We start from the raw sequence: 12,356 nt of genomic DNA, 5'->3' as shown, positions 1-12,356 counted from the left end.
CAAAACAGGCAACACGACACACAGGCCACCCCGGATGGCAATTTCCCAGCCTGACATTGACCCCCGCTAACATCGCGGTAGAAAGAGGCTTAAGAAAGGTCATTCGAGGCAGTCACTTCCCCAGCTTCCAGGGCGTACAGATCTCTGAAGATTTTGCCAACATACTGATGGTGACTCAGCACGTCTGGAGGACCCAAGGTTCTACATTTCCATGGTGCTGCTGCCAGACCAGGCCTGCTCTGTGAGCACGAGGACCAAGCAGCTCCCTACCCCAGGCGCCTGACTCTGATCCGACTGGCCTGGGGGCACGGGCACCAGCATCTCCATTAGCTTTCCTGGTGGTCCTGACATGAAACCTCACTGGGAACCACAGGTCAGACCAGCAGAAAGCTGTGTGCAGACCCCACGGCCCCAAGCCCTTTGCAGAATCTCCTCCTTTTTCAGCGTGAGGCTGGCTTAAATCAAGTCGCTTAGTTCTATACTGATTTACCAAGGAACCTGGAACGTTGTCCTAAGCGCATGGAACAAGAAAGTAAGATACGTTCCTCCCCCATGAAGCTGATGGTTTAGTAGGAGAGAAAGACTAAAAACAGATGGTTTTAGCATGTTGGAAGGACTCGCAGGCTTCCCAGGGAAGAGGCGCAGGTTGAGTCTGAAAGCCACCAAAGGCCAAGAAGGCAGTTTCATCCATTCGGCAAAGATTCCCGGGTCCTACACGTCTGAAGGTGGCCAAAGCTACAGGCTGCCTCATATGCTGACTTGCCCATCCAGAATCAAAGCGTACGTGTGGCCGGAAGACCCTGCATGACTGGTCCTCACTGCCTGCTAACCTCATCCCCTGGCCTCCAGTATTAATCCTGTTTTTTACTTTCTATATTTTAGGATGCTCTGGCATTTGGGGGGGCCTTGCTAATCCTGGAGAGACTGCCCCTCCCGGGGCTAGCTAATTCCCAGAGAGAGGGATCTCTCTGAGCAGATGAAAGATCTGAGCAGATCTTTCATCTGCAAACCAACTAACACGGAGCCCTGCCCCCCACCTCCTTTATCAAACTCTCCCTCCAAGCCAACATTCCCTGCACTAAATCACCGCAGGGCCAAGTACGGGACAGCTAGACAACCCTACAGCCCAGAGCCCACAAAGAGTATTCAAACCAGCCAAACCTAAACCTGCTCAAACCTGCCTGCCTTTCCCCACAAGGCAGGCTCTGGGCCACGTTCTCCCCTCGCTCCTTCTCCCTCCCTCCCTGTGGACGTGGCCCCCCTCTTGGAATCCGTAAGTACCACTGACCTCTCGTGTCATCACCAGTTATACGAGCAGGGCGCCTCCTGCCTCAGGTTCCGTCTTTCCCCAGACACCTCCTTCACTTAGTCCTCTGCCCCACACCCCTCAGCAGACCACCCGGACACCCTCAGTAGGAAAGCAAACCTTCACAGCCCCGCATCTGCTTTATTTCCCTCCTTAGCCACTGTCAACTAAATATGTCTTTATTTTCTTTCCCCTCCAGGAAGGAAGTCCTTGTTTTCTTCACTGCTGCATTCACAGTGTCTAGAACAACCCTTGACCCCCTATAGGTGCCTAACCACTTCTGTCTCATTAAATAAATTCCTTGGAAAGTCCCGTGTTTCCCTGCAGCACCAGCACATTTCCTCTCCCCCTGGGACCCCACACCCCTCAGTCGGCTCTGTGATCAGATCCAAGAACAAAAGGTTTTGACTTCTGATTTCCAACTTGCCTTTCTCCCCTTTACCTTGCTTTCTCCTTTTCTTATCCCTATTTAACTGTTTTTTTATAAGCTGCTTCAAAACCCTTAGAATAGGGCTTCCCTGGTGGCGCAGTGATTGAGAGTCTGCCTGCTAATGCAGGGGACACGGGTTCGAGCCCTGGTCTGGGAGGATCCCACGTGCCGCAGAGCAGCTAGGCCCGTGAGCCACAACAACTGAGCCTGCGCGTCTGGAGCCTACGCGTCTGGAGCCTGTGCTCCGCAACAAGAGAGGCCGCGACAGTGAGAGGCCCACGCACCGCGATGAAGAGTGGCCCCCGCTCGCTGCAACTGGAGAAAGACCTCGCATAGAAACGAAGACCCAACACAGCCATAAATAAATAAATAAATAAATTTTTTAAAAAAGAAAAAAAAAACCCTTAGAATAAGATTTAGATTTTGCACAGGTGACTTAGAGTTCTCTCAACACACGTCTATGGGGGCACGTGAGTGCCCAGCCCCCTCTCGGGTCTACAGACAGGACTGGGATGTTGGCAGATCTCAGGCTGCTGGCACGCCTGCCATATAGCAAGGCTCGAGGCTAAAGTCTAAAATTTTCCTTGACAAAAATCAAGTTTATATGTATTATAGTTGTTACATATTTACGTACTCCTAATTATTGTGGTCTGTCATTTTGACCGCATTAGTCAGGAATATGCACGCTAAAACTAAACACTGATGATTGGGAATGCATGCACGGACGTGGGTCACGACCTCTGGGTGTGGGCAGCGGATGGGGCGGTTGGGAGGAGACCCCAATAGTTGTCCATGTTTACAATGGATGGTAGGGGATGAGTATTCACTTAGTTAATCCTGCATTTATGTTACACATACCCTTTATGGTGGGCATAATATTTAATTAAAACATTTTTTAAATGAAGAGTTTATTGACTTGGAAGGGATGCTACCGAGCTTTCTGGGGACTGCAATGTCCTGTCTCTGGATCTGGTGGGGGTGACGAGGCTGTACACACAGCAGAACATCTAGGGGGCTCTGCCCTGAAGACCTGTGCATTTCACTCAATACCAATTATACCTCAATTCAAAAGCTACGCTGCGGGAGCTTCCCTGGTGGCGCAGTGGTTAAGAATCTGCCTGCCAGTGCAGGGGACATGGGTTCAAGCCCTGGTCCAGGAAGATCCCACATGCCGCGGAGCAACTAAGCCCGTGCGCCACAACTACTAAGCCTGTGCTCTAGAGCCCATGGGCCACAACTACTGAGCCCACGTGCCACAACTACTGAAGCCTGCGTGCCTAGAGACCACGCTCCACAACAAGAGAAGCACCACAATGAGAAGCCCGTGCACCACAACGAAGAGTAGCCCCCGCTCACCACAACTAGAGAAAGTCCGCGCGCAGCAACAATGCAACCAAAAATAAATAAATAAATAAATTTATAAAAAAGGAATGTACAACATTATAAAAAAAAAAAAAAAAAGCTACACTGCACCAGCTCTATACGCATACATAAAGGCTATTCCTATTCCTGCCCAAAGAGAATTAATTAGAAAAAACAACAGTTTGCTACTTCTTGGGGGGGGTGGGGGTTTGGTCAGAATACACCTCTGATTTTATAATGAGCATCACTTTGTTTCTCCATCAAAAGAACAAAGGCCTCCCACACAGGGAGAGCAGAGAGGAGACCTCAGTCTGGGGGAAGGCAGGCCAGCCTCGTTCACTCACCTGAGTGCTGGGTCAGGAGCACACATGAGGGTGGTGCTGCAGACCCTGAAAAGGTACCTATGGCAGGATGCGGGGGTGACAGGTGGGAACACTGACTCGTTGGACAGAAAGTCAGTGAAGCTGCTTGACAAAAGCTGACGTGTTGGAGGCTAAGTGGGCCCACTAGCTCTGCCCCACTTCCCAGGGGTCCTCTGCCTTCATCTGCACTGATAGTGACAGGGAGAGAGTAGAATAATTAAATAGTTAGTTTAGAAATCCCACTAGGGGATTAAAGACAGAAAAGGAATTTTAAGGGAGCTTAGGAAACTGTTGCAGGCCAATGACCACTCAAGAAAAGAATCCAGTAACCTAGCGATAATCTGCACTACGCTGAAGGAAAACCAGGCGCATCCAAGCACCAGGCACACTCAAGCCACAAGTCCTGATAGTTAAAACACAAGACAATAGATATGGGGTCTGAATCTTGTTACTTGAAGTCAGGGAGTTAATGGTCCCCGAAGAGCAGCATTTCTGCATGTAGTCAAGACAGGAGCATAGGCGAGGGGGGGAAGAAACTAGGTGAAAGAGGACACTATACTGAAAACTCAGATGAATTACAATATTTTAGTGTATGTTACCATCCTTCTGCTAACACATATATGATTTAAATAGTGCCATGATTGTCCCCGTTAGACCATATATAGGGTCAAAGGAGGAACTAATGACGTAAGTAAGCCTTGATGTCTACCTAAAAATGAGGAAGAAGGTGGTCTTCTCCTCTCCCCACTTTTTCTTTGATTATAAAAATGTAGCCCTCTTTGTTCTTGGGGCTGCACTCCCTTGCCTGCCCACTTGTATCTGTCACAAGTGTCCTATGCTAACAAACTCACTCTTTGTCCATCGCTTTGCCTCATGCTGAATTATCTCTGTGATGAGACAAAAGGACCTGAGTTTCATTAACTCCTGAGACCAGGTGAGCAGTTTCAGTTAAAAGACAGTGGGTTCGAGTCCCCTCCTAAGTCAGGGATCGTGGGTTCAAGGCCCAATCTGAGGTGCAGCTGGGTTCAAGTCCAATCCGAGAAGGAGTGCGGTTTCAATAGGAAGTGCTTTGCCAATTCAGGGAGGACGGCAGGGCTGAGGAGAGTGTCACCTTTCCACCTGGCATCTGATCAAGCACTTCCTTCTAGTAAACAGGCACTGCCCAAGCTCCCTCTCTGCAGCCTTCCTTTCCGCCGTCTCCAGACCCAAGTAACCTTTCTCAGCTTCAGTTTCCACTTTTGTAAAACTGGGATGACACACGTGGGCAGTGCTTTGGTAGGGGGAGCGGGGTGGGGGTCTGTCTACAAACATAAGGTGGGCGTTGCAGAAGCAGCAAGAGGAAAGAAACTGGGATGAGAACTAGGAAGATCAGGGTGACCCCCAGCCTCACCTGTCCCAACAAGTGGGTATCATTAGGACCAGGGCCGGCCTCTCAATTAGACGCTAGCCAACTGCAAAAGGGAACCAAGACTCTATAGTAGGGAATGCCGAGGAGGAAGTGAGGGGCCATCAGGAAAAAGTCCAACAAGAATCTCTACTAAGGGAACCACACGATTCCTGGATTTGCTGAGGAAGCCTGACTGGACCAGTTCTGGAGCCTTGGAGAGGTGCTCGGACCATCCCTGCCCCGCCAGCTGCCTGGCGCCCTGTTCCCACTCCCCCACTCCAGGAAATGGTCCCCTGAACCTCCCGTTCTCAGCCAAGTGGTTCAAGCAGGATTAACTCTACTCCAGCTGCAGGGTCAGCATACCACCCTGGCCACAGTGATTGGTTTAGGGATGGGTATGTATTCCAATCACAGCCACTGAGATTTGAGGACAGCTTCCCCTGGGAAGGAGACGCTTCCTCTTTCTTCTCTGGAAGCCCCCGAAGGAGGCATTCTCTCGTCCCCTGAATGATGCAGTGGGAAGTGGATAACTGTGGAAGGGTCCACAGTGGTGGAGACCGCTACTGAGGGGCCAAGGAGCTAACTGACATGAAGAAGGCAGTGCAAAGACACAGAGACATACCCGGACTTTGGGAATATCATCTAGGTGCCCAGATTAAACCTCGCATGCAGCTAGGTCTACCCGAGGATTTCTCAGTTACGTGAGTGACAAATTCCCTTTATTGTATTAATTTACCAGAGCTGGGTTTCAATTATTTGCAACCAAAAGATTTCTAATGGTTAAAATACTCAAACTTCCAAGTAGGTTGTTTCGTTTTTACAGAAGCCCCAAATAAGTCAAGGTAATCAATGTTCTAACAGCTTTGGTGCATAAGATGTCAGGCTCTGGTAGATATACTTGGGCCACAGCATCCTCAGGGCTCCTGTATCATTCATGGCACGGTACAGGAGGACCCCTCTGCGACAAGTGTGTGACCAGATGCCTTCTGGTCATCACAGAAGGTGGTGGGAGGTTTCTGACCTCATGAACAGGTGCCAGCCGCCCTCCCCAGGGAACATGGATCAGGTCTGCCTTCTAGAAGGAAGGGCGCTGTCAGCAGGGAAAGAACAAGGAAGCACACACCACAGTGAGGTAGGCGACCCCGCAGAACCAGGAGGGCCTGGGAGGTACGGCTGTGTAAAGATGGCAGTAAATGCAAGACGGACCCCTGGAGGGGCGTGACCCAGTTCCTGGAAGACAACCATTGGGAGAAAGGGTGACACGATGATAACAGCCCATTACGCGGACCCCAGACCACACCCCAGCCCCCAAGAGCAGACTGGTGGATGTCACCACACCTGTGGCAGCAGCCACCAGCCCAAACCCTCTTTTTGATATAACCAAAACCCTGGAATCTAAAAACATGATACCAATGAACTTATTTACAAAACAGAAATAGACTCACGGACATAAAAACAAATATGGTTATCAAAGGGGAAATGTGGGGGAGGGATAAATTAGGAATTTGGGATTAACAGATACACACTACTATATATAAAATAGATAAACAACAAGGACCTACTGTACAGCACAGGGAACTATAGTCAATACCTTGTAATAACCTATAATGGAAAAGATTCTTAAAAAGAATATATATATGTAATATACACATAACTGAATCACTTTGCTCTACACCTGAAATACTGCAAATCAACTATACTTCAATTTGAAAAATAATAATAAAATATGTAAATAAATAAAACCAAACCCCACCCATCTGAGAGGCAACAGGGCAGCCTCCGGGCGGTGGGCATGTGCTCTCCCCTGATCACCCCTCCAGGAGAACTCCCCCACATTTGCTGCCCACTTATCTCTTTCTCCTGGGAACTGCCTTTTATGTCCTTCACCCACTGTCCTGTTAGTGCCTGGATGTCTTATTTCTTTGAGAGAATTGATTAGGTATTCCAGTTGTGAACCCTTTGTCATATGTTGCAAATGTTTTCTAGCCATCTGCTTTTCCACGTTATTGCTGAATGGTCCCCTCTAACTCAGAATCTGGAATATTTTTGTGCCCCTATCAGCATTTAAGGGGTTGTTTTGGTGAGCCTTAGGAATATCTATATAATTTTATAAATAGTCACCTATATTTACAAGAACTTTTAGGGTGTATTTTACTTTAAAATGGTCAACCAAGCTGGTATATATTTTAGTGTTTAGTATGAGTAAAGAACCGTTTTTTCCAAATGGTTAGCCACGGTTCAAACACCCCTTACTTAACACAACTTCACTCTGTGATACATGATGCCACCTTTAGCACGTGCTCAACTGCCAAAAATGCTCACATCTGCATCTGGATGTTCTATGTCAACCCTCCCTGATGGGTCTCTGTTACTCCATTAGGATGTTATATTGCTATGTTTATAGCTTATGATACATTTTGATGTCAAATCTCCCATTTATTGTTCTACTTTTCTACATTCTTTATAGGAACTCTTGCCAATTTATACTCTAGATGGACTTTAGAGTCTTTTATCTATTTCAAAACAAAAACAAAAACAAAAACAAACCCACTGGGAACAATACTACTTTTACACATTAACTGGCTAATTGGATGTATACATCTGAGGAGAGAACTGACATCTTTACGATATTAAACCTTCCTTCTGGGAAAATCTATTTGCAGTTTGGTTTTCCTGTTTGTGTAGATCATGAAGGGGTTCTCCACCCACCCCCCACCCCCATTTTCTGTTAGTGCTCGCACCCTGATGTCCGCTGTATTTACAAGGTGCTTTTGCTTTTTTTGTTTTTGCTTTTGGCTGTGCCACATGGCTTGTGGTATCTCAGTTCCCCAACCAGGGATTGAAGTCCGGCCCCAGGAGGTGAAAGCACCAAGTCCTAACCACTAGATCTCCAGGGAATTCCCAAGGTGCTTCCGTTCTTAACTAACCAACAGACCCAAGCCCAGAGGCAAGACCACACCTGGTTTACAGGCTTCCCCCTCACACCGAGCACCCAGTGCCCCACACGCAGCAGCTGCTCAAATAAATCTTTGTTAAATGAATCAATGGCCATCTTACTCAGGAAAAAAGTCACCACTCTGTAAAAGACTGATAGTTAAACACCACAAACATCACTCTTCAATGTCTGAAGCCTCACTGCTTTTCCTCATAGGCAAAAATACTTCCATTACATATATTAGCTAGTTTCACTTTTGATATTATTAGTGAAATCCACAAGACTCACAGATGCTATAGAAAATGAAAGAAGTCAGGATTTGAACTTCCAGAAACCAGAGACTAAATTTAGCAGGCTTCCTCTGCACAACTGGGGTTCAGAACATGAGCCCATAACCTCAGGCGCTGGCAGCTGCAGGGACTGGGGGTTTTCTCTAAGCCCCAGCAGAGGCTCGGCCTTTGACACCCACCAGCCTGGTCCCAGCTCCCACGGAAAACCCAGCCCCCCCTGCTCTTTTCCATGAAGAGAATCTGTATGGCCTGTGGAGCTTTCGGGGTAAGTTTTCCCATGAACCAAAGAAGATAGCTGCACAAGAAATTAAAAGATGGATGGAAAAGCGGGGTAGGGGGCCACATACAATAAAGCTGAAATTCAATGTTAGCAGAACATCCTCAGAGTCACAAGAGCTGACACCTAAAGGCATGGCTCCTTCCTAGACCAGCCCAGGTAGGAGTGAAAAGCGCCTCCCCACCAGCTATCCTCAGCATCAGAGAAGGTGTGGGGCTCAGTTTCATGCAAGCCTTGGCGGGAGGCATCGTGTGCCACTATTTATGCAAACTACCTGCTCAGAGTCTGGAGAGCACGCATCAGGGACTTCAAACGGGGTTGCATCCTCTTTTCTTCTTTTGCAGGCAGGGTAACTAGCAGCCTCCAGCTCATCGGATGTGGATGCGCCGTCTGCCGCATCTACAAAACCCTCTGACGCAACTCCCTGTTGAAACATGACCCCTTCAGACAGGACAGGGTGACCACAGGCACCGCTCCATCAGGACCTAAGGGACCCCTAACTCAGGCCCGGGCAGAGAGATGCTCTCGAGTGAGGACTGAGCCAGCCCCCCAGCCCCCGGGGTGTCCAGGCTCAGCAGGCACAGGGTCCCGGGTGTAGGGAACCCAAGAAAGGGTCCTGCAGGTGGCAGGCAGAGCAAATCCATGCAGGCGAGCTGCCCCATGCTAGAGCTGGTGCCTGCAAGCCTTGGCACACTGGACCTCCCATGCAAGCAGGCCCAGGCCCTGGTTCCCTAAGCTCCATCACAATGCCTAGGCCGGTGCTTCCACACAGATGCAGCTGCGGGGACACTCCTGGAGGAGCAGGCAGCCCAGCACCTGAGGCCAGGCCTCCAGGGGGCTCTCAGGGACGGGGGGCACGCAGGGCAGTGCCCAACCCCTCTGGATGGCACACCCCAGGCAGCACAGAGCCAGCCCTGTGCCATCCCCCTTGGGTGCAGGTCAGGGGAGGGTACCTGGGCCTCCCACATGGGGGCCTCATGGCTGGCACTGTCCTCAGGGACGGACAAGGGGAAAGACCACGAGCCTCTGACTGAGTGTTGGGGAGGGCAGGCAGTCAGCGTGGAAAGGGAAGGGGAGTTCTCCGAGGGGCACTTGGAAAGGCCCAGTGGGTGAGACGGGTCAGAGCACGTGGGTGGCCCAGGCGCAAAGCCCACCCCAGTCAGCGCCAGGTACCCAGGCTGGCTCCATCCCCTCCCAGAAGGAAGCCGATGACAGGACCGAGGCGACACTGGAAGCAACCACAGGGTCAGGAGGCACCTTCACCCCAACTCTCCGGGCTCCATCCGGTGCCCCTCTTCCTCACAGGGCGGGGGAAGCTGTCCCAGGGGGAGAACGAATCCATTTGGAAGCAAGAACCAGCAAAGCCGCCCGGTCAGTCAGCACCAAAGGGCCACCACAGGAAGGGCAGGTAGGGACAGGAGCTCCCCACGGTCCGTAACCCCAACACCCCTGCACCCACCGCACGACAGCCGGGTGAAGGGCCCACTCACTCAGTGGCTGGGGATGAGGCCAAGTGGTCCAGGTCCTGGTTCTGGCCATTTCCCTTGGGCCCCTGCATGTCATCCCACCACTGTTAGAACATCACGGCCTCGCCTGCAGGCCCTTCCGACCACGCACACACCACTGTCTACTAGGATTATGTAAGGTCACTGCAGGGACTGGCAACAGTCACAGAAGCCCTCAGGAGCTAATCACCAGACAACCCCCCAGCATTCCCGTGTTCACTGCATCTGGCTTCTTCTCCTGTACGGGTAAGTGTGCATCCAGGCTTTTGTTTTTAAATCCCCTTCTATGACAATATTACACAGTTTTCTTATATTGAGGTGAAGATCATAACATAACCTAAAGTTAACCACTTTAAAGTGCACAACTCAGTGGCATTTAGTACAGTATGACCATCGCTTCCATGTAACTCAATCATTCTCGTCCCACCAGGAGGTACCCCGTACCCAGCCCCTGGGGGAGCTCCGGGCACTTGCGTGGCTTTTTCCAGATTCCTCACCAATCCTGGTAGCTGTTTCAAAATCTTATTCCCCAGAGGAACCTTCTCAGGCTTTTCACCCCAGGCTTCCGGCACATCTGCTGGTGACCCCAGCTGGAACCTTCCACCCGGGGTTGGGGGAGCGCAGGTAGCACCTTTCCATCTGCCTTCAGTGCTTTTGAGGAACACCCTCTGCACAGCTGCTTTTCCACCCTTAGAGGGTTAGTTCCAAGTAAGGTGTAAAAAAGGCAAGTGCCCTGTGTTATTCCTTCTGGGAACTCCCAGACAGGTCACAACATACTTCCTTGGGGACAGGTCTGCTCGGCCCCCTCCGGAACGGGGAGCCCACAGCAGAACATCAGAACAAAGCTGTCATCCTCAGATCACCAGCACATGGGAGAGGAGGGCACGGCTGAGTTAAGGTTGAGCTACGGCACCACAAAGCTCTCTTACCAGGTTAAGCCCCTTTTTCTTGATTCTGCGCTCACTTGGTTACTGCAAACCTCAGACTATTTTCCAGAGTTCCAGTAAAATTTATTCTTACAGTTCTCACTTATTGGGGTGTTTCTCTGAGGGGACAGGCCCTCGGAGTTCCCTTCTCTGCCATTTTTGCTGATATCACTCTACTATATGTTGTTCTTTATCTTTTTATTTATCTATCGGATTTGATTACAGGAATTCCCTCATATCTTTAATCTTTGACAGAAATAACAGTTGGAAGCCACAGTACTTTCTGCCGTAAGGATGATACAAGTGACACTCCCCAGGGTGGAATATTCAGGTGGACTCCAACATTTGGCCATAAAACACTAAGGCTGTGATAAAATCCTCAAATGAACTCTCACATGCCTGAGGTTATTTTCTGACAACGACAGTAGAGAAGCAGAAGAGCAGGTCAAAGGGCACCTGCCTCACAGGGGGTCCCACCACATTACTCTCACCTACAGGGAGAAAACTGCCCCATCGCTGCAAATGCTGACTTTTAGTCAGTTTGTCAGTTTGATAGGTTTAATATAAAACCCTGCAGCTCTTTTGAGTGTTTGATTCAGAGGTGGGACAGTTATACGTTTAATGGCCATTTCTATCTTCTCTATTGTGGACTATATCTATTGTTGGCCCATCTTTCTATTGGGTTGGTTACTGTTTCCTACTTGATTTCTAAGAGCTTTTGACATATTGAGGCAACTCACTCTTTGCTAAAAAAAATGTTATGTAAATACAAATCTTTTTATGTACACACAAATATGTAAATACATATTTTTCCTAAACTGTTTGCCCTTCATTTGTACTCATGATATGAGATTTTTAATTCTTTTAAGACTTTTTCTGGAGTCACATATACCAATCTTTTATTTGTATTTTTCACCTTTGCTTTAATTACTAGAAAATCTTTCCCCATCCATGGGTCAGATAAATATTTATGTATATTTTCTCCAACTGTTTTTATACACATTAGGGTCTGTTTCTGGGTTAGCTATTCTGGTACATTGACTCCTCCCAAGAGTCACTGTTTTAATGACTGGCTTTGAAACATGTTTTTGTTCATCTAATACATCAAGTCCCACTCAAGGCTTTTCTTTTTAAAACTTTTCTTGGTTATTCTTGCTCATTTTTTCTTCCAAGAGAAGCTTAAACTTACTCAGTCAAGGTTAAAAAAAAAAAGCCCTAATCCTGCTGGGCTCAATACCATTTTCAATCACAGTGTCATACACTTACTTCCTAATGGTGTGTGTTCCTTGATACTCACTTTAAGAGTGTACCCAAGGGACATCCCTGGTGGCACAGTGGTTAAGAATACACCTGCCAATGCAGGGGACACAGGTTCGAACCCTGGTCTGGGAAGATCCCACATGCCATGGAGCAACTAAGCCCGTGCGCCACAACTGCTGAGCCTGCACTCTAGAGCCCGCATGCCACAACTACTGAGCCTGTGCGCCACAACTACTGAGCCCACGTGCCACAACTACTGAGCCTGCACGCCACAACTACTGAAGCCCCCATGCCTAGAGCCCATGCTCCACAAGAG

At 49.0% G+C, this 12,356-nt stretch overlaps 1 protein-coding gene across 6 annotated transcripts in view; it reads right to left on the bottom strand.

Annotated features, from left to right (window-relative positions):
* Positions 1–12,356, bottom strand: part of RNF213 (ring finger protein 213) — a 120,284-nt gene that overhangs the window by 88,881 nt on the left and 19,047 nt on the right. For 5 of the 6 annotated variants that reach the window (XM_068529486.1, XM_068529489.1, XM_068529491.1 and 2 more), the window contains one exon: positions 8,624–8,773. The exons of the other annotated variant lie outside the window; for it this stretch is intronic. In XM_068529486.1, the coding sequence (XP_068385587.1) occupies positions 8,624–8,773 (150 nt within the window). The remainder of the gene's footprint in view (positions 1–8,623; positions 8,774–12,356) is intronic. 6 annotated transcript variants of the gene reach the window in all.

This window comes from Eschrichtius robustus, chromosome 20, assembly GCF_028021215.1.
Source record: "Eschrichtius robustus isolate mEscRob2 chromosome 20, mEscRob2.pri, whole genome shotgun sequence".
Classification (NCBI taxonomy): domain Eukaryota; kingdom Metazoa; phylum Chordata; class Mammalia; order Artiodactyla; family Eschrichtiidae; genus Eschrichtius; species Eschrichtius robustus.
Note: the sequence above shows the minus strand (reverse complement) of the source record. Positions and strands in the feature narration are given on the sequence as shown.